General features: G+C 35.7%; 1 protein-coding gene across 8 annotated transcripts in view; it reads right to left on the reverse strand.

Moving 5' to 3' along the window:
- Positions 1-7,603: 7,603 nt before the first annotated feature.
- Positions 7,604-23,706, reverse strand: part of IBTK (inhibitor of Bruton tyrosine kinase) — a 95,295-nt gene continuing 79,192 nt past the window's right edge. For 4 of the 8 annotated variants that reach the window (XM_022590317.3, XM_022590316.3, XM_089921777.1 and 1 more), the window contains 2 exons: positions 12,459-12,591; positions 7,604-11,684 (listed from right to left, as the gene is read on the reverse strand). In XM_022590317.3, coding sequence (XP_022446025.1) covers positions 11,553-11,684; positions 12,459-12,591 — 265 coding nt within the window. In that variant the 3' untranslated portion in view covers positions 7,604-11,552. Of the gene's footprint in view, positions 11,685-12,458; positions 12,592-13,028; positions 19,971-23,706 lie in introns of those variants that run through there. The other 4 variants (XM_022590319.2, XM_022590318.2, XR_016395138.1 and 1 more) reach the window with 3 other exon arrangements.

Here is a 23,706-nt window from a genome sequence, read left to right on the forward strand (position 1 = left end):
GTCCACCTGCCAATGCAGGGGACACGGGTTCGTGCCCTGGTCCGGGAGGATCCCGCATGCTGTGGAGCGGCTGGGCCCGTGAGCCATGGCCGCTGGGCCTGCGCGTCCGGAGCCTGTGCTCCACAGCGGGAGAGGCCACAGCAGTGAGAGGCCTGTGTACTGCAAAAAAAAAAAAAATAATAATAATAATAATTAAAACCAGCTTTAAACGTGCTTAACTTTAGTAGAAATCAATGTGAAGCCTTCATAAATTTTAACTGACTTTAACTTCCTGCTTTGTATTTATTTTCTTTACTGATAGTCCATATAGGAAGACCCAGCAATTAATATGATTATTAGAAGAGGGTTTATTCAGATCTGCTGTCTGCTGCTATAACTATATGGCACATATTGGTAACTTATCAGCATCCACAATTTACCTCTTTTCATATCATTAATACATCATAATCGGATTCAGAAGTTCAGTATTACTTTAACAAATGTAAAGTGTACTCAGGAATGGGAACAAGATTTATATATGTAAATAATCTACATGTTTGTTACATTCCACCATAGATTTTACCTTAAAATACCTAATGCAGTTACAGTACATCAGAGTGAAGACAGATGCTTTATACTTGTACGTTTTCTGAAACTGGGGCTTATTTTATGAAGGAAACTTGGATTAATAATTAGGACTTCCATGTTAACCAAGTTTGGGGCACTTATTTTATACAGTCTCAAATTTTAAGATTAAACACAATTTCAATCAGTATTTATACTGAGCAAAAATTATGTCTGGTTCTCTTTTCTATAAAACCATCAATCTATTAACTACATTTCTGAACTTTAACTTTACAGTCTTTACATTATTATATAAGTAACACACACTTGCAGAGCTTAGAAGTCAAACCCTGCTAAAAAGACTTGTGCCAAAAACGGCCCCTAACCCCAGCTCAGAGGCATCACTTTCAGCTCTTCTGTTCTTTTTTTAATTCTGTTTACTTTTAAAACCACTTTACTGAGGTATGATTGATATGTAAAAAGCTGTATGTTTTTAATGTATACAACTCGATGAGTTTGGGAATAAGAACATGCCATGAAATCATCACCACCGTCAAGGCTGTTGACAAATCCATCACCTCCCAGTTTCCTCCCACCCCCCTTTAACAGTAGTATTTTGCATGTGTGTGGTAACAACACATGATCTGCATGTTTTAAGTATACAGTCATACGGTTAGCTACAGGCACTGTGCTGAATAGATCTCCAGTACTTATTTTTGCAAGGTAAGTTAGTTCTGGCCCCAGTCAACTGGGGAAGGAGCGCGCACACACACACACAATCACTGTAGGGAAAGTGAGACCGTGCTTTGTGGGCTGCAACATGGCAGTGATCAGTAGAACAGGTGATGAGCCAGTGAGATGCTGGCCTGGGGTCAGCCTGATATTGAGATGGCTTGGGCCATGAGCAAGCAGCATGCTTAAGTTTATCACAAGCCAGTTTCATCAGTTGACCTACAATACCTGAAACTCCCCAAAGTGGATGACCAAATCTACTCTGAGTTCTGGGGAAATTTTGAGAAGCTCAGGATAGATGTATTGGACCCAGAAGAGCTCAAATCAGAACCAGCTGAAAAAGGAAAATAGTTAAAGAACAAGGGCTTTATGTAGTTATAATAAACTAATAAAAGTGGAGGCCATTCTACTAGAAGTTTCATAGGACCCACACTCATTCTGTCTTCCTACACTGTGGTGCAGTCTTAGAGATATCTCCTGATTTGATCAAAAGTGAACTTTGTGTTTGCTTCTTGCTTTTCTGGTTATTTAGAGGTGATTTTTCAAGAGAAAGTTGAAGATGTCTTTTCTCTATCTTAAAAGCAGAAATCCTAGTGCATGCTGAATTGTGCTCCCAAAGTCTCTGTAAGTAAAAAAAAAAGTCACATCACCTTTTTTTCATCATCTCATGTGCAGATGAAGGGATTGAAGATTCCCTTAATATTTTTAGCCGAATCTTAAAAGGTACAAAATATTTGCCATCTATTTCAAATGCCATCTATTTTAAAAGCATATTTGTAGGATTTTATTTTTTAGGAGCTCCAAATACACACTAAATTAAGCTCCATAGCTAAACAAAAATTTTAAGCATTTGGAAAAGTATGTGCATTATAAATTCATATTCACAACCACCTAACAGTGTATCCAGTTCATTTTCTATGCAAATTAATTCCAAACTTAATTATACCAGGTATGGAATCTCAAAAGACTATATGCACATAATTAAGTGTATAAAGGATAGGTGAAGGGAGACTATAAAACAGAATTAAAAAGATAGGTGAAGGGAGACTATAAAACAGAATACCTGATTACTTGAGAAGTCACAGTCTGTCTTCAATATTTGAAATTGAGTTTGGCCCTATAATTTTTCCCACACAGTCTTAACTTGGGCCATTTAATTTTTATTTTCAAAGAATGGTGCTAGAAATTTTTTTATTGAGGTATAACTGACATAAACATTAGTTTCAGGTGTACCACAGAATGGTTCAGTATTCACATATACTGTGAAATGATCACCATAAACCTAGTTAACATCCGTCACTATACACAGTCACAAAAATTTTGTTTAACAGTGCTGTACATAACACCCCATGACTTATAACACTTACTTTATAACAGGTATAGGAAGTTATACTTATTTTATAACAGGAAGCTAGTACCTTTTGAATCCCTTCACCCATTTTGCTCACCCCTCACTTCCCAACTCTGGCAACCACCAATCTGCTCTCTGTCTCTAGGAGCTTGGTTTTTTTCTTGTTGTTTTCTGTTTTTCCTAGATTACACATAGTAAGATCATACAGTACTTGTCTTTCCTGTCTGACTTACTTCACTTAGTATAATGCCCTCAAGGTCCATCCATGTTGTTGCATATAGCAAAATTTCCTTCTTTTTATGGAATAATATTCCGCTGTGTGTGTATGTGTGTGTGTGTATCACATCTTCTTTATCCATTAATCCATCAGTGGACACTTAGGTTGTTTCCATATCTTCACTATTGTAAATAATGCTGCAATGAGCATGGGGCTGCATATATCTTTTTAAAAGAGTTAGTATTTTCATTTTCTTCAGATAAATACCCAGAAGTGGAGTTGCTGGATCATACAGTAGTTCTATTTTTAATTTTTTGAGGAACCTCCATACTGTTTTCCATAGTGGCTGCACCAATTTCACTTATACCAACAGTGCACAAGGGTTCCTGTCTCCACATTCTCACCAAAACGTGTTATTTCTTGTTTATTTGATAATAGCCATTCTAACAGGTGTGTGATATCTCATTATGGTCTTGATTTGCATTTCCCTGATGATTAGTGATGTTGAGCATCTTTTCATGGCCATCTCTAGGTAGTCTTTGGAAAAATGTCTCTTCAGGTCCTCTGCCCATTTTTTAATCAATTTTTGTTGTTTTTTTGTTTGTTTTTTGCTACTGAGTTGTACGAGTTCTTTTTACGTTTTGGATTATTCCCTTATCAGAAATATAAGTTGGAAATATTTTCTCCAATCTAGTAGGTTGCCTTTCCATTTTGTTGATGGTTTACTTTGCTGTGCAGCTTTTCAGTTTGATGTAGTCCCACTTTGTTTTTGCTTTTGTTGCTCTTGGTGACAAATCCAAAAAGCCATCGCCAAAACCGATGTCAAGGAGCTTACCCCCTTTTTTCCCCCCTAGTTTTATGGTCTCAGGTATTTCACTCAAATCTAATCCATTTTAATTTTTTATATGATGTAAGCTAGTAGTCGTTTCATTCTCTTCCCTGCAGCTGTCCAGTTTTCCCAACACTGTTTATTGAAGACACTATCCCTTCCCCATTGTATAATCTTGGCTCCTTTGTCATAAATTGGCCATATATTTGTGGGTTTCTGTTCTGTTCCATTGATCTACGTGTCTATTTTTATGCCAATACCATTCTGTTTTAATTACTATAGGCTTAAAATCAGGAAGTGTGATGCCTCCAGCTTTGTTCTTTCTCAGTATTTCTTTGGCTATTTGAGTTCTTTGTGGTTCCATACAAATTTTAGGTCTGTTTTATTTTTGTGAAAAATGCCATGGGAATTTTGATAGGAATTGCATTGAATCCATAGATTGCTTTGAGTAATGTGAACATTTTAACAATATTAATTCTTCCTATCCATGTGCACAGAATATCTTCCCATTTATTTGTGTCGTCTTCAGTTTCTTTCATCAGTATTTTATAGTTTTAATAGGTCTTTCACCTCCTTGGTTATATTTATCCCAAAGTATTTTATTCCTTTTGATGCAATTATAAAAGGGATTTCCTTAATTCCTCTTTCTCATAGTTCTTTCTTAAGGTATAGATTCGCAACAGATTTTTGTATGTTGATTTGTATGCTGCAACTTTACTGAATTCATTTATTCTAAGTTTTTTGGTGGAGTCTTTAGGGTTTTCTGTAAATAATGTGTTACCTGCAAATAGTGAAGTTTTACGTTTTTCCTTTGCAATTTGGATGCCTTTTATTTATTTATTTAGCCTAATTGCTCTAGGGCTTCCAATACTTTGCTGAATAAAAGTGGTGAGAGTTGGCATCCTTGTTTTGTTCCTGATCTTGGAGGAAAAGCTTTTAGCTTTCAACCACTGAGTATGATGTTGGCTCTGAGCTTGTCGTATGTGGCCTTTATTCCCTCTAAACCCACTTTGTTAAGCGTCATCACAAATGAATGTTGGATTTTGTCAAATGCTTTTTCTCCATCTATTGAGATGATATGATTTCTATCCTTCATTTTCAGATATTGAATCACCCTTGCATTCCTGAAGTAAATTCCACTTCATCATGGTGTATTATTAGCCTTTTAATGTATTGTTGAATTCACTTTGATAATATTTTGTTGAGGATTTTTTTTGTTTATGTTCATCAGGGATATTGGCCTGTAGTTTCTCTTTCTCTGTGGCATCTTTGCCTGGTTTTAGTATCAGAGTAACGTGGCATGCATCAGAATCACCTGGAGGCCTTGCTAAAACATTGATTGTGGGGATCCACTCTACACATTTTGGATTCCATAGAACTGGAGTGGAGCCCTATAATTTGTATTTCTCTTAAGTTCCCAGTGATGGTGGTTGCTAATGTGGAGACCAAACTGAGAACCACTGATCAATGATTATCCTCAGTTTCTTCCCTGCAGTTTAGGAGAATCATGTAGTACTTCTCTCCTTTCCCACAAGTTTCACTTTGCACTCTTGATTCCATCTTCATCCCCATTCTGCAATTATTTACTCTATTCCCAGCACCTCCAATCTCTTTCTCTATGCATTGACTTCTCACCTTCTGCTTTCTTGATGCATAGACTTCCATTTTTAAAACACAAAACAAGTGACCCATCTATCATTTGTGTCTCATGCATCTACCTGTTCACTGCCAAGTTTCTAAATGAAATATCTTTGAATCAAAACCTCTACATTCTCTTACTTTTCTCCATTACTCAGATGATCTCTAATCAATTAGAGTCCTAGCAGGAAACAGCACTCTCAACTTGGGTAAATTACTGAAGGACTCTTTATAATGTGGGCAGGATATAGGGAAACTACAATGAATACTGCAGTAACCTGAGCTAGAAATAATGGGAGATCTTTTGCCATTCCTAGAACTGAATGGGTGAAGGGAAGCAGAATCTGGAGAGAAAAGTGCTGTGTGGAGAGTGAGCTACCTGATAGGAGCCTGTGAGACGTGTGGCCCATAGCAACACCATGGAGGTAAAGGGCAGAAGAAAAAAAAAAAGCTTTATCTTTCCTCCCGTCAATATGCCAGTATTCTGCTAGTGTACCAAACTGGCTAATGTAACCAGAAACCAGAGGTTGCCTGACCCTGGCTGGTAAATAAGCTGACTGGTAAAGTCTTAGAGTTCAACTCCACAAGACATAGTAGAGGGGAGAAGTACAGAGAATGGATCTGAGGTGCAAACAGAATATATCCAGCACAGTCCACTCCTTTGCTTCTTCAGCATCTATTCTTGTCCTTTATTTAGGCAACAAACGTATGTCTGCAACATAGCAAACAGAGTCCTCGTTTCATAAGAGGTTGATGTCAATTCAGTCATACTCTTCTCATGAATACAATGGAACTTTCATATGTTAGATGATAAGACATGTCTCGAATTTAAAGGACTGAAACAGTAAAAAATAAGTATTCCAAATTTAACAAAATTAAATTAGAAATCAACAACAAAAGGATATTGGGGGAAATTCACAAATATTTTGAAATTAAACAATATACTTTTTAGATAATCCATGGTTCAAAGAAGAAATCAAGAGGAAATTAGAAAGTATTTTTAACTGAATGAAAATGAAAACACAACATATACAAATTTATGTAATGCAGCTAAAGCAGTGCTTACCAGCAAATGTACAGCTTTAAATGCCTATGTTTTGGAAAGAAGAAAGACCTTAAATCAATAATCTAAGCTTAAACAGCTAGAAAAAGAACAGCAAATTAAAACTAAAGCAAGCAGGAAAAAAGGAAATAATAAAGATCAGGGTTGGGTTGAAACAAGGGGGATGCAGGCAAACTAGGGAAAGATCAAAAGGATCCATAACGTTGGTTCTTTGAACAGAATAAAATTGATATGATCAAAGAAAAAAAGAGAAATGGACTACCAAAATCAAGAATGAAAGGGGGGACCTCACCACCAACTCTACACGAATTAAAAGGATTAGAAGTAAATGCTATGAACAACTTTATGCCAACAAACTAGACAATTTAGAAGAACTGGAAAAATTCCTAGACACACAAATTACTGAAACTGACTCAAGAAGACAGAAATTCTCAATAGACTTACATATAACATGTAAAGAGAAAGAAACTGAATTAATAATTTAAAACCGTTCCACAAAGAAAAGTCCATAACCAGATGGCTTCACTGGTTCATTCTATCAAATATTTAAATAATACCAATCATTTATCAACATCCAGAACACAGAGGAAAAGGGACTACTTCTTAAATCACTCCATAAGGCCATTATTAAACTAATTCTAAAGCTAGAAAAAGAGAGCAAAAGAAAAACCACAGACCAATATCATGAATTATAGAAACAGAAATCCTCCATGAAATACCAGCGAATCAAATCCAGCACCTCTTTCCAAGAGGCTGTTAATGGTCCATAGCTTGACTTACTGGTAAATCACTGAAGTAAACCTTTTTGTCTTGTGTTACGGTTCAAGATTTTGAAGATTTAAATACACACAAATACAAGAAAGAAAAAAGTGCCTAGCCTATGCCTTCAAACTATAAGTAATAGTAAAAGTAAAAGACAAACAGAAAAACAAAAATAATGGCAGAATTTGACAAGTTCCCTAAAAGATATAAAGTGTTAAGAGGAAATGGGAACATAATTGATCCATGTATACTAATACTTTATTTTGGTTTACTTCTGAGGAGGTATGAGAAGGAAAAAACAAGAAGTTTATAAGGAAAATAAAATTGGGGTTGCCTTTATCATGGATGGGTAGAATTTCAATAGGTGAAGAGAAAGAAAAATGTAGGTAGAGATTTACAGGAGCAAAGCTTGAAGCCTATTTGCGAGAAACATCAGGTCAGGTTTGGCTCCACCACTATGTGTATAGATTAAAAAAAAAAGAAAAAGAAATCACTGGAAGCCCAAGGTGAGGAAATAAGAACTTAAAGTGTAGAGGGAGTAACTTAAGTTTTCAGAGCAGGAAGATATGCTTTGGGGGTATTAGTTTGAGAGTTAAAGAATTTAATGTCTTGGACCAGGAAACAGAGAATGGGGTGGCAGTTAAGGGACTCAGCAATTAAGGGACTTAAGCAGTTAAGTGGACCACTTTCTCGACCTTTCAGGAGTTGGCGAGGTCAAAACTATTTTCATAACATGTTACCTGCCTTTTTCAATCTCAGTCTTACAAGTTTCCAGACACTATGACATTTGTTTTCACAACAGATTAAATGTGGAAGCAGATATGAGAATGTAGGAGTCCTCTATTAAACCAGACAGTAAAGGCCTAAACCTGAAATACTGAATAACATATTTTCATATATATGAAAATATAAAACAAGCTCACTCTTCTAATTTTGTTTTGTAAAACAGTTACATTTTCATTAAAAATTTTGTTAGTATGTGTTGGCTTATTTTTAAATGAACTAAATTTTAAAGTTTATTCTAATCTGCAATACATTATATATGACAGATATGTAATGAATATAAACAAAAGCTCTTTGGGGTCCTCCATAATTTTAATCAGTATAAAGGGATCCTGACACCAAAAGGTTTGAGAACTTTCAGAAAAACTTCAAGACCTAAAACAGAGTAGTAGTAATGTGAATGAAATGAAAAAAATTAGATAAAAGATATTGCAGAGACAGAACTGACAGGAGTTGGACAATAAATGTGGGGACAAAATGGGGAAAGAGACAAAGAAACCAAAAGTTTAGCCTTAATGACTTAGGAGAATGACAGACTAAGAGATAAGGAAATAAAAAAAGATCAGAGAGTTTGGAAAAGGCAAGAATTCAGTTTTGACACAAATAGCCAAGCAGCCAAATAGAGACATACAAGAAAATGTAATTTATACAGGGCCTAAAATATAGTTTGATGGTCATGTGTATAGGAAAGACCAGGTTGTTTTGGCATCTTACATGATTGAACATCACCTCAAGCAAAAAAGATATACATCAACATTACCATGAATATCTTGGATCACTTGTCCCCAGTTCCCTGGTGGGAGGTTGCTGCAGTTTCTTCTGAAAATAGCTCTTAAATTGATAATTCTGGAAGCTTCTGGGTTATATGTATTTTTACTAAGTGCTTTTTAATATTTTCTTAGTCTTGGCTAAATGCTACAATTAGTAATTTCTAAGAGGCAGTCTGGTGTAGTTGTAGGTGGACCAGACTGAAAAGACAGAAGATCAATCTCATTAGTCACTTTCTCTGGAGTTCATGCTCTTCAATTTATATAATAAAGCGAATATACAGGGTTAATCTACAAGGTTTCTTCAGATCTAAAATTTTATGAATCAGGACTTCCCTGGTGGTGCAGTCCTGATTCATAAGAATCTGCCGGCCAATGCAGGGGACACGGGTTCAATCCCTGGTCCGGGAAAATCCCACACGCAGTGGAGCAACTAAGCCTGTGCGCCACAACTACTGAGCCTGCGCTCTAGAGCCCGCAAGCCACGACTACTGAGCCCACGTGCCACAACTACTGAAGCCTGTGCTCCATAACAAGAGAAGCCACCTCAATAAGAAGCCCGTGCACCACAATGAACAGCCCCTGCTCGCCACAACTAGAGAAAGCCGGCGCACAGCAACGAAGAAAGACCCAACGCAGCCAAAAAAATAAAGTTTTATGAATCGGCTATCAACCCCCTTATCATGAACTAAAAAATACAACCCAGCCTCCAAAAGAGTATAGAACCAACCAAGATATTAACTAGCAATACCTTTCTCAACTGACTATCTGTTGTTGTTCCTCTATAAAGATTGTCTACAATTTATTTTGAAAGCCACCTGTTTAGACTTTACGAGAAGTCCTGAATCCTAGTATTTTGTCAACAAATACGACTTTACCTGACTGGTCTTGATTTTGCAAATGTTAAGCATATTCTGCTCTGACACCTCTACCCCCAATCCCAATTCCCCATCCAATCAACACCTTTCTAGGCTAAGGAGTTCTATGCAATCTTAAAAACCTCTTCATCCCACTGATGCCTTAAATTGCCCATTTCTAGAGTCTTAAGACTTTCTTAAAGTCATGGGATTAAAGATGAGTTAATTGTTGTAGGCAGAATAATGTTAAGGAAAAAACCCATCACTTTCCTGGGCTTTTTGGTCACAACATATCAGGTTGCTACCTTCATGTAGTTTATAGCAGTGCTTACCACCTTTCATTTTACTAGCAAAAGAACTTTTTTCTCCCAAATGAAGTTTTATATAATACCCCACTATATAAAACAGGTCGTAAAGTGCAATTGCTCTGAATGAGGTTTGTGAAGACCTAAAACCCCGGAGACTTGGTCAACCCTGGCCCCTCCTTCACATCCCACTCACCAAAGGCCCTTAGGGTGCTTCCCAGGCAGCATGGAGTACACGAAAATCATCACTTCATGGCATCTTTAAAGATGCCAAGAAGTATGGAAGAATCAAAGGTTCAAATGAAATAAATCAATTACTTCAGAAGATCTCTTTACAGCAACATCCATAAAACATTATAAAATACATTGCTTCTCAATTTACTCAAACATACAGGTGCACTTTAGGAAAACTGCCCTTTTTTAAGTAGTTAAGGAATGGATACAGCATCAACTTCAACAAATACTGGCTACAATATATGATATTAGGCATCATTATTAATTCCTCCTATAATAGATGTCAATATAGTATAAGATATCAAACACACAGTAACAGTGAAATGGATCAAGATTATTTTTTATTGCACATTTGCTTACAAGTTTGCTGCTTTGGGTGGAGCTAAAGCTCAAGTGTTGAGTTAATTTCAGCCGTATTTTCGTCAACCTAATTATAGCAGTGATTTGCCTGTATGTTCCCCTTGGCTTATTATTTCTCAGAAACATTAACTTTCCCAATTTGTCTAGGTGCTGAAGCACAGATTTAACTGTTTTTTTTTAATTTAACCACTCAAAAACAACCCAAACAGCATACTGTAAAGAAAACAATGTTTATGTCTATTCATATAACCCAGGCTCAGAGAACTTCTGATTATGTAACATTGTAAAGGTAACTGTAAACCAACCTTCTTCCAAACTATTCAATTCTTATATGTATAATTAAGCATTTATTTTAGAACACTGTTAACACTTTCAGAAATGGATTCTGTCACAATAAGGCCGCCTCTCCCCATCCAAAAACAATCCCCACAATGACTCCAAATCTTATAAGAAACTATTATTTTAGACTAAGCTGCTCAGAATAGTATTCTTATTTCCTTTCCACCATACTCCACAGTTCAATGCAAAATGGAGAATGTGCTGTTGAAACCGAAATAAAATGGCATTCAAGCAGCTCAGGCTTTAAAAATCAGGCCAGAACGTTCAAAGCCTGATGAAAAAGACACAAGAATGGAGGCATAACTACTATAGCAAACACAAAATTTTGGCCATTAATGGATCAAAAGTAATGGCTGACGCTCCTACTTTAAGCTCATCAATGTCACACTAAAAAAAAACATGATATTTGGCAAAAATCTTCTAAATTATTTATCCCAAATTCTCAAATGGAAAGTTATTTTTAATGCATCACTCTTAAATTTTACACTTCAATCACTCATGTTTTCCTTTTAAGACTATTCAGAAAAATAGTTCTATTTAAATAAGTTTTTCCTCTCACACATTTTTACACAAAAGGTTACTAAAATCACAATTCTGAGGGATTTCATTTTAATCATACAAACAGTATATGCTTAAAGTTCAGTAAAGAAATTAAATCCTTTCTTATTCTATCTAGAATGATCTGTTACCAAATTTGTAAGAACTATTTTCCCATAGCATTTATTTATAACAGTCACAACTTATGAAAATCGTATCTCAACTCCATGGTGAACTAGCATCCATGCTTATTCCACATAGGTACTGCCAGTGGTCCCTGTGGTGTCCTTTCAACAATGACAAACTCATCAGGGTTGCCAAATGCTTCATAGAAAACCAATAAATCTTGTATCGCACGCTCCTCAATCTGAAAGGAGGAAGGAAAAAAGAGAAGTTGCTTTACTCCTTCAATTATAAACCGAGCAGGATCCTATTAGCTTTCCAATTTCCTTTTGTGGAACTACCACTTTCTGTGCATACAAGACAGTGGAATAGGTATCCTGTTATCCCCTTCGAAAGGAGAAGGGTTGAGGCCTGAGTTAGAATAATCAGATACCCACCTTCCCTTGATTTTAATCTAGAGCAAGGAAAAAGAAACTGAAGATGGCTGTTGGAATCCATTCATTCCAATTGCTCATCCTGTGAGATACTTTGTTGTTGTACAAGTCTAGTTCTTTAAGCTCTTTAGGACAACTGTGAGTCTTGTCTGTTTCCTAAGCCTGGCTCTCTGGTTTTCAGCTTAGTCTGTGGAATCTCAGTGTCTCTCAAGAAAGTTCTCTTCTCCTTAAGTTAGCTTGACTTGGTGTCTGTGGCTTACAACCTAAGAACTCTTACTGATACAGAATCCAGGTGTAGAGCATAATGCCAAGTTCTCTACTGGTCACTTTCAAAAACAGTCCAAAGCATCACCAGTGCTAAAAATATTAGCTTTAGCACAATTTATTAGTTGTAAATTAATTATCCTGAATACCTTCAATTAATACTTGCTGAATGCTTCAGTTTTGTTTTACACTGCACTCACATTTTAATGTGATAAATACATGCACCTCTGCAAAGCAAACAGAGAATTTTCTTAAGACCTAAGAATGAAATGTAGTATAGTTCTTACCCTAAATTAAACCCAAATAAGCATGTTATTTACCTGAATCAAAGCCAAGGGTTTTTCTCGACTTCTGATAAGAGCTGCTTCCTGCTGTAGCTCTTCTTCTACGATAGATGCAAAAGTGACTGGCGCTAGCACGGAAGGAGTAGGCAATGAAGAACACAGCCAGGGACTGAAAGAACAGGAATTATGAGTTTTCATTCATCTTGCCAAATTTTGCACACAAAATCTCCTCTGAAATACTCTTAAATTTAAGAGTGTTACGTTTTTTCCTTGTGACCTATAATATTAAGGGGACCTGGAAGCTTTTGCATTCAACTTGCAGAATGACAAAGTGATAAACAGAAACAAGGAGAACTAGTATTTTCTTTGGATTGGTGCTGTAGAGAAAACTTTGGAAACACCAAAAACTGGAATGGAGCTAAGCTATATAACTAAACAGAAAGGTAACTCAAACTGTGGAGCAGAAAGTATTCAGATAAGACATTCTACTATTCCCAATTTCTTAATATTCTCTCTCAGTGCTAAAAAGCAGTCTAGCTTTGAGGTCCCAAAGCTAATCAATTAACCTTACTTGGGACTATCTAGAAGTGGTACCCCTATGGTTACCTATCTAGAAGTGGTACACCTATGGTTGCCTTCTGGTCCTGGGGAACCATGAGTAGAACATCTGCAAAACAACAAAAACTGAAGATTAAAGCTTCTAGTACCATTAGTAAAATTGCTTATTAATAGAAATACAGAGGAGGAATTGCAAGGCCCTGACTCAGAAGACAAATTAATATATGCAATCAGACTTACCTGTGAAATTGTAAGTAAAGAACAACAAAAAAATCTGTAGGTAGTTATAAAATCTTGTGTATAAAATACCATGGGGAAAGTCTTGCAAGAAATGGTCTGTTTTTCAGAAACAGAGACACAGATGTAGAAAACAAACTTACGGTTACCAAGGGGGAAACGGGGTGGCAGAGGAATAAATTGGGAGACTGGGATTGACATGTACACACTACTATATAGAAAATAGATAATTAATAAGGACCTACTGTATAGCACAGGGAACTCTACTCAGTACTCTGTAATGGCCTATATGGGAAAAGAATCTAAGAAAGAGTAGATATATGTATAACTGATTCACTTTGCTGTACACCTGAAACTAACACAACATTGTAAATCAACTATATTCCCCCCAAAAAAAATATGGTCTGTTTTTTCTAATAATATTCATATAGCCAATTTACTCTAATCAAACATATGTTAGGAAATACAGACAACTTTGTGAAGAATGTTTTATATTGGTAACATTTATGAATAAGAGTGACAAATTAGCACTGAGCTTCAAAATATACAGAAACAATTAGCAGCCAAATTTTGTGACTATAATATATAGTCTAAATTTTGTAAGCAAGAAAAATACAGGGCCTCCCTGGTGGTGCAGTGGTTGAGAGTCCGCCTGCCGATGCAGGGGACATGGGTTCGTGTCCCGGTCCGGGAAGATCCCACATGCTGCGGAGCGGCTGGGCCCGTGAGCCATGGCCACTGAGCCTGCGCGTCCGGAGCCTGTGCGGAGAGGCCACGGCAGTGAGAGGCCCGCGTACCGCAAAAAAAAAAAAAAAAAAAAAAAAGAAAAATACAGTAAATACTCTGATACTCTAAGGATTATAGATAGGACAGAAAATTATTTTATTGAAGTATAGTTGATTTACAATGTTGTGTTAATTACTGCTGTACAGCGAAGTCATTCAGTTATACACGTTTGTGTATATATATATATATATACACAGACACATTCCTTTTTTTAAAATATTCTTTTCCATTATGGTTTATCATAGGACATTGAATATAGTTCCCTGGGCTATACTGTAGGAGCTTGTTGTTTATCCATTCCATATTACAATAGCTTACATCTGCTAAACCCAACCTCCCACTCCATCCTTTCCCCAACTCCCTCGGCAACCACCAGTCTGTTCTCTATGTCAGTGATCCTATTTCTTCGATAGGTTCATTCGTGTCATAATTTAGAGTCCACATATAAGTGATATCATATGGTATTTGTCTTTCGGACTTACTTCACTTGGTATGATAATCTCTAGGTCCATCCATGTTGTTGTAAATGGCATTATTTCATTCTTTTTTATGGCTGAGTAATAGTCCATTGTTTATATATTCCACATCTTTATCTATTCATCTGTCGATGGACATTTAGGTTGCTGGCCATTGTGAACAGTAGTACTGCTATGAAACTAGGGGGTGCATGTATCTTTCTGAATTATAGTTTTGTCTGGATATATGCCCAGGAGTGGGATTGCTGGATCATATGTAATTCTATTTTTAGTTTTCTGAGGAACGTCCATACTGTTTTCCAGTGGCTGCACCAGTTTACATTCCTACCCACAGTGTAGTAGGGTCCCTTTTTTTCCCCACATCCTCTCCAGCATTTATCTGTAGACCTTTTAACGATGGCCATTCTGACTGGTGTAGGGTGGTACCTCATTGTAGTTTTGATTTGCATTTCCCTAATAATTAGTGATGTTGAGCATCTTTTCATGTACCGATTGGCCATCTGTGTCTTTTTTGGAGAAATGTCTACTTAGGTCTTCTGCCCATTTTTGGATAGGGTCGTTTTGTTGTTGAGTTGTATGAGCTGTTTGTATATTTTGGAAATTAAGCCCTGTCAGTCTCATAGTTTGCAAATATTTTTTCCCACTCTGTGGGCTTTTTTTTTTTTTAATGGTTTCCTGTGCTATGCAAAAGCTTGTAAGTTTGATTAGGTCCCCATTTGTTTATTTTTGTTTTTATTTCTATTGCCTTGGGAGACTGACCTAAGGAAACACTGGTACAATTTATGTCAGAGAATATTTTGCCTATGTTCTCTTCTAGGAGGTTTTATTGTCATGTCTTATATTTAAGTCTTTAAACCATTTTGAGTTTATTTTTGTATATGGTGAGAGGGTGTGTTCTAACTTCATGAGTTACATGTGGCTGATAGGACAGAAATTTAAGACACAATCTGCCTTCTAAGAACTCACAAACTATATCAGGAAACAATAAAACAACATAACACAAGAGAAAAGAATTTAAGAAAACAAACTTAAAGGTCTTCTGACTGACTATAAGGACTATAAAAACCATGGAGAAGACAATAAAAGGGCTATAGAATGAGGGGGGGTAAGAAGCATTCCTGTAAGGAGAAAAATTAACAAAGGAGCTACAGAGCCTGGCCTGAATGTGGAATTCTATGCTCAGAAAGATACATAGAAATTACTTAGATTAATCCAATGCCCTCTTTTCAGCAATAAGCAAATTTAGGTCTAGCTGGGTTTAACAACAGAAAGTCAAACAGCAAGTGAACAAACAGGGCCTAAAATACTGACTTCCTGATTCATTTATGCACATTTATTGGGTTTGTTTCAGCACTATGGTACTGAAAATCAGGCTGATTAAAACTCAGTCCCCTCCACTAAAAAACTCTGGTAAAAGCGATTTCTAAAAGGTATTTAAGAATGACAAAGCAATGTGAGAGTATATAATTAGTATTTATACCAATATGTACCAAGTACTATGGATTCACAGGAGAAATTAACAATATGGAGGAGGGTATAAACTGTTGGCTTCACTGAGGAAACGACATTAAAGCTGAGAGGAGTGGCATTGAGATACGGTTTTGGTCATACAAATACATGGAACAGTAAAAGATTTTGTTGGCTTAAGTAAAGGTAGGTTGTTCAATAAACTGAATGATTGGATTAAGAGATTAGGAGGGAAATAAGTTAAAATGAAATAGTAGGGTCAGAGTACAAATACAGTAAGAACTAAAATGTTTAAATCTGATGTGAGTGGGGAAATTTACTGACAGTATTTTCATATACATTATCTCATTTAATCTTTGTAATACTCCATGAAGAAAGCATGCATTATTTCCGTTATACTGATTAGGAAACTAATACTCAAAGAATATTCGACAATTTGCCTGACTCACAAATTGGGGAAATGGTAAGGAAAGAACTCAAATCCAGGCCTTTTTCACTCAGAATACAGTGTATTTTCTATACACTGTAGTGTAGAATACAGTCCATTAAAAATGTCTTCTCATTCTTTAAGGACTGGTTCAAATATCACCTTTCCTCTTTTCAGAGCACTTCAATTACTGTTCTAAAACTTCACACACACACATCTGTCTTAACTGCTAGACTAGTCTCTCAAGGTACAGGACTCTGTTTCTTTCATCTTTGTATCTCAGTGTCCAGCAAAACACCTGGAACATAGTTGTTTGTAAAAAAAAAAAAAAGTAATTAGAGAATAATAACTGAAGCAGAAAGCCAAAGGATTTTAAATATGGGACAGAATAAAAGCAGAGTTTCTCTTTAAAAAATTCCTTATTCTTTCGAATTACTAATAACTTCTTCCTTCCGGATGTGGGTACTGAAATACAAAATGAAATGAAAATGGGTACTTATTAGGTTCTTAGTTTTAATGAAGTTCTATGACTTGAATCCTGCCGGATACCTGACCTATGACATCCAAAAAAATAAGAGAATCTCCAGGATGAAGTAAAAGACTTCCAGCCAGAAGAAAAATGAAGCCAAGGCGATAACTAGAAAGCTGTTGGGATAAACCTGTTAGGAGATGATAAGAATCTAAACTAAAATGACTATAAAATAAATGGGAAAATTCTATGTTCTAATGGAATAGATAACTACCTTGGACAGGCTAAATGCAAATCCCCTTGGTTAAATTCCTTGAAAGGTCCTTAAGTCAGTCAGGGCTGGAGATTAGAGGCCTTCTAGGACAATAAATTATAGCATAACAGATAATGATAAACTGGTGCTCAAAAATCATCCTGGTGTCTAGGGATCAGCTAAAGTGTTTTGACACGTTCAAAGAAATGCAAAAATCATGTAGAACCAGTTATTTTTTAATTGTTAAGTAAGAAGCAGCAACTATAAGCCCTATCTTTGAAAATGATGTCACTGGCAAACAGAACTGAATATAAGGACTAAAGTATCTTGTATAGGCCTTGTTAAATCAAAGCCACACAATCAGAGCTTAAGCATAACAGCTTTATCTATGTAACATTCTATAATTCATAAAGTACTTTCACATATGATAGGCATTACTGTTCTCGTTTCAGAAAGGTTCACAGAGGGTTGCTGTAAGCAGTAGACTTAAATCTGTTTTCATAAGATGTTAGAATTCTTTCCATTAATGATTTTCCTATGGATAACCTCATTAATTATAAATTTACTTAAACAGCTATAAGTCTGTCAAAATTTCATCTTACAATGAAGCAAAATTGCTAAATAAAACAGAGCTATGACTAAACAACTATAAAAACAGTATAAGCTTTCCAACAATAAATAACAGCATTATTAAGCCTTAGGTATTTGCAACACAAACAGACATCCCAATAGATAATCCATATAAAATTTAGCCTTCTGAAAATAAAACCATCATAAAAGGGCTGGCTAAAATCTTTCAAAGATTTTTGTTCAAACTGAAGAATATTAATCTTGCCAAATTTAGACTTCAAGAGAAAAACTAAATTACTTTTTGCTCCCATAGTTGACTATTTTTAAAAAGAATTTTGTATTATCCCACTTACAAAGATTTTATGTAAAATTAGAGTGATATAATGATTTTATCTCACACATAGTTTTTCTTACTAATTAGAAACACAAGATCACATTTTCTGCCTAGAATTACATGAGGTATTTAAGTGAAAGGAAAATGAAAGAAAACACATTAAAATGAAAAAGAATACAGAAGTAACATAAACAAACAGAAACTGCATTATCCTTCTTTTCACATCAGTAAGTAACAACACTGCCATTCTTCTAGTTCCCTAGCCTTGGGGGGAAAAATATCACATTTCCTACAATTAAAACACGAATTTATTATTTGTGGAATTTCCTAGGATGAGCCCTCCATCCCTGCCACCCTGATTCCCTAAAGAATCATAAGCATTCTTGTCTTCTTGCTTTAATTCCCACATTTCCTCTGTTTATACTGCCCTTTCTCCTCTCTTCTTTTAAAAATCCCATCCTATGTTCAAAAGCTAGTAGCAATGAAATAGTTCGATATTTTTCTAACACTATTCATATGGCCATAAATGTAACAATCAAATATTTGCGACTGAATAGGAAAAGTGTTTATGAACGTAATACTCAAGCCCTTCCTCCTCCTCAATGAAGTTTTCCAGACAACTCTAGCCCACTGTCATTTTTCCTTCTCTGAACCACTCATACAGCGCTTAGTCATATATTGCTTTGGGACTTCTCTAACACTGTTATATTATACTGCAGTTTTATTCTTGCTCTGTCAGTTAAATTCCGTGTGTGCATAGACTTACCAACTCGATTTCAAACATATTTAAGGATGCGCCTGTGTATTATACTTTTATATATACCCAAGAGGCCAGCAGAATACTGTACGTATATCTAGTGTCCCATAATTTGCTGAGTTAATATTTTACTTTATCTGTTACGTTTTATTATTTCCTTTAAAAAAAGCTCTCCTATGATAACATTTTCTATGATGAAATTAAAAATGAAACCCAAGCTGTTTTCTTTCTCAGTGATCAGATGATAACAAACAGCTATTTAAAACATTAACTTCCACTTGCCAAACAACCAAGCTATGGAGAGCATGATATATCAGAGAGCATGATACTATCACACACTCCTTTAACTAAAATTTGCAAAGCAGTCTAACAGCACATACCAGTTTTCACAATTAAGAGCCTGATGTTATAGCACACCCTAGCGATCAACTATGAAACCACATATCCTTAAAATTTTTAAAGTTCCACGACAAATAAAAATATCCAAAGAAAATAAATTTTTAAAAATACATTCAATACTTAAAATGTAAAAATGTTACAAAAACAATCGTAACGTTCATACCTTAACATTTATACATCTAAGGCATACAATATAACTCATTACATTAGAAGTAAACGGTACTTGAAACAGCTAAAATTTTGCTTCATTTATTCTTCTCATTCACCAGATGCTCACTGAGCACATGCTAGGAAACATTCTAATCAGTGATGAGCAAAGATCAATCTTCCTCGCTCTCACTGAACATACAGCTAAAACTAGAGACATTAAAATACTTGTATTTGAAAACATTAAACAAAGAATCACACCAATAGTAAGTTTACAGTAATTCCGCCCTTCTCCACAGGAATACATTCCAAGTCCTCTAGTGGATGCCTGAAACTGCGGATAGTACTGAACCCTATACATACCATGTTTTTCCTATACATACATACCTATGATAAAGTTTCATTTATAAATTAGGCACAGTAAGAAAGTTACAACAATAATAGAACAATTATAACAACATACTGTAATAAAAGTTATATGAATGTGGTCTCTCGCTCTTTCAAAATATCTTGTACAAATATGCCTTTTCCATCTTAACTAGGAACTTACGCACTGTGGCCGTAACTTCTGCATTCTGAGGTATGACAGCAAAACTGGCATGAATTTCTTTTTCCTTCTTCATAATGCCATGGATAGAAGATTCACTTGTATCATAGATCTTAGCAACCTAAGGATACAGTTTTTTTCCTCTCCTTATTAGGTGGAGAACTTTCAATTTTTTCACTTAAAGGAAGCACTTTATGGCTTCTCTTTGGCGTATCTGAACTGTCATCACTACTCTTGTGCTTTGGGGCCATTATTAAGTAAAGTACAGGTTACCTGAACAAGCACTGTGATACCCTGACAATCTATCTGATAACGCAGATGGCTACTAAGTGACTAACGGGCAGGATATGCTGGACAAAGGGATGATTCACGTCCCAGGTAAGATGGAGCAGGATGGCGAGAGATTTCATCACACTACTTAAGACAGCATACAATTTAAAACTTAAAAATTGTTTATTTCTGGAATTTTCCACTTAATATTTTCAGACTACAGTTGACAACGGGTAACCAGAACCACGGAAAGGAAAACCGCAGATAAGGAGGGACCACTCTAACTGTAAGTGTGATGAGTGAGAAGCGCTATGAAGACATAGAACAGGAAACTGACCCAGTAAGAGAATAAGAGAAGTCAGACTTCTTCAAATATGACTGAACAGAGACTGGAGGAGAGTCGACTATTCAAGGGGTAAGTAAGTGGGAAGAAGTAACTGGTATTTGAGAAACTAAGAGAAGGCCAAGGTGGCTAAAATAAAGAGATCTTATTTAAAAGATAAAGCTAAAGAGGCTGGCAGGGGCTAGACTATGTGGGCCTTGAAGGCCATATAAGAACTCTAGCTTCTATCCTACGAGGTTAAGATTTGCATTAAAAAAAAAAAACAAAACACCACACACACTAGCTCAATATATTGTAGAGAAGGAAGAACAGCTATGGCAAGACCAGTTAGGAGGCTTACTCAGATGGCCCAGGTGAAAGATCACAGCAGTCTGAATGAGGGTGATGGCAGTGGAGATGAGGTTAATACATCGATCCGAGAAATACGAGATAAAACTGTCATGTCCTGCTGAAAGAATGGAAATTGCTGAAGAAGATGGACATGTCAAAGACTTGCAAGTGACATTTACCGAGGAAGAGAAATCAAGAATAGGCTGGTTTTATGTTTTGTCTGTGTTTTTGTTTGATTTTGGTTTTATGATAAGGCTATGAGGAAAACATTAAGTTTGGTTTTGGACATAAAGTTTAAGGTATTTGTGAACATCCAAATAGGATGGCGACATCGAGTAGGCAGATGGAGAATTAAGTGTGAAGCTCAGATAACAGAGGTGGACAGGCAATTTAACTTTGAGTCTTTAGGGTATAGCTGATAACTCAACATAGAAGCTCAGGAATATCAGCATAGAAAGAATATAAGTGAAATGACAAGACGACCTATAAGTGAACTTCAAGTACTACGAGTCATGTAAAAAGTCCGTGGTGTTGGCAATATGGAGGTCACTGCTGAACTTATTAGCCTGAACTGTTTCAGTTTAGTAATGGGATTGGAAGCCAGAATGGATTGAGAAGTGAGCGGGTGCTGACAGCTCTTTTGAGAAATCTGGCTGTGAAGGAAACAGGAAATTGGTAACAATAGGACAATTGCTAGAAAACGTGTGGGGGATAAGTGGGGGATCGATTACCCCACCCGTTCCACATGTGAGAGACCTGTGCATGTTCAAAACCAGACGGGAAAAAATCTACTTAAATAGTTGAAGCCTTCAGAAGTGGAAAGGGGTTAAGATACAAGGTACAGGTATAAATCCTAGCCTTAGATGGTAAGGATAGATGGGAAGGATAACTCTTCTACTGTAAAACAAGAAAGGAAGATAAGATGAATACAAATAGAGGCAGATTTGTGTGTCTTGAAGTAGAAAAAATAAAGAAGTTATGTCTTTCTATTTAAAAACATGGTCTACAGGACAACACTCATCATATAACTTATCATATAACTTAACGTTTTTTCTTCTATCAGAAGACTTCATTTTTTTTTAAATATAATAGATGTAGCGTCATTACAGAGGATGATAAATAACCAATTAAAATGTTTTTCTAATTAAAATTTTGAATAGAAAAACCTCATGAGATGTGTATACATATGTAATGCTACATTTAATGAAGTAAATATATATAAAATATATATGTATAAGTGTGTGTATGTATACAAGGAGCACTCGAATGTAGTTTGGACATGGAATGCCAAGGAGCTGATTTGTTCTCATCATTTATAATGACTTATTAAGAAAATCCTAATTGAAATAAATACTAGACAAAATTAGAAACAGATTGAACATTGAGGCTGATAAACTTCCTCTTCATAATGCCTTGTACTCTTTTAATTAATCATTTCTGTAATAAGGTTGCTCTTCTCTTTTGGACTAAGTTCTACATGAGCAGGGGCTATGTTACAGTTCACCACTGTAACTCTAGTACCTAGTGTAATGTCTGATACAGAGCAGCTAATAAATATTCGTCAACATTAAGACAGCGTCTTACATTGCACCCAATTTGTATTTATGAGCCTATCAAAAGAGCCTTAATATCGTAAGTAAACATTATGTAAAAAGGTTTATCTATCTGTTTTGTATGTTAGGGTTCCATTTAAGATTTTTATTTTAAAATAGCATTAACACTGCTAAAAAGCATTACACTGCTCAAAAGTATTTGAAAAGTTAGGAAGATAGACCAGATGACTTCTTCAGGTCCTTTGTAATCTCCCTCTGATTTTCTGTACTGTAAGTATGTGGCTCAAGAACTTTGGCTGTAAATGTACATAGGAAAGCCAGTCACAAAATCAAAAATAAAACTATGTTTAAACAGTTCATCTAAACCAGCAGTTTCCAAGGTTCTTGGAAGACTCTGACAGTTCCTCAGGAGCTGCTTACAGGACAGGTAGGTAAGGTGAGGTTAAATTAGTTTGATTCCCAGACCCCTCTCCTTACTTCAATCAGAGAAGTTTATATTACCTGTTTGATAAAATAATTGGACATGAGATTTGATTTTTAAAAAGTGTTTAGGGAGGAAAAAAAGAGGTTTGACAGTGAAAAATTATCATTATGAAAACAAAATTATTAATCTGGTCACAACTAACATTTTTAATCAAACACTCTAGGGAGTATATTATTTGGGAGATGTCATATTAGCAGAAATAGGAAAAAACAAAACCTCCTCCATTTAGTTAACCAACTTGAAACATAGGCCAATGTTGGAAGAAAAAACTATCTGATGCCCCAAGAATGTCTGGTTCCTTTTTGAATAATAAAGAGAATTTACGGATCATGGTGAAACTGTGTTTAGATTTTCATGGTTCATGTAGGCATTTATAATATGAAACATCTAAAATTAGTATCAAGCTGGAAATGCCCAAGTCGCTCAACAGATGCAAATAAACAGGTGGGTTCATAGCCAAACAAAGAAATATACTATTCAGCAATAAAATGGAATGAACTACTGATACACATAACAACTTGCATGAATCTCCAAATGTATGCTAAGTAAAAGATTTTTATAAAAGCACATGCTAAATGATTCTATTGATATAAAACTACAGAATATCAGTGCTAGTCTATAATAACAGAAACAGGTTAGTAGCTGCAAGGAGACAGGACAGAGAAGGAAGGACTACAGAGGGGCATGAAGAAACTTCTGAGAATGATGGATCTATGCACTGACTTGAATAGCTGGTGATGATGGTTGCACGAGGGTATGCGTATGACAAACTTCAAACTGTATACTTTAAATATATACAATTTACTGCAAGCCAATTATACCAAAATTATCTATCTTAAAAAAAATACGTTAATTTTGAATGTAAAAGAATGTATAA

This window comes from Delphinapterus leucas, chromosome 12 (assembly GCF_059928025.1).
Source record: "Delphinapterus leucas isolate spDelLeu-1000000601 "Yukka" chromosome 12, BTC_Dleu_Yukka2, whole genome shotgun sequence".
Taxonomy (NCBI): Eukaryota; Metazoa; Chordata; class Mammalia; order Artiodactyla; family Monodontidae; genus Delphinapterus; species Delphinapterus leucas.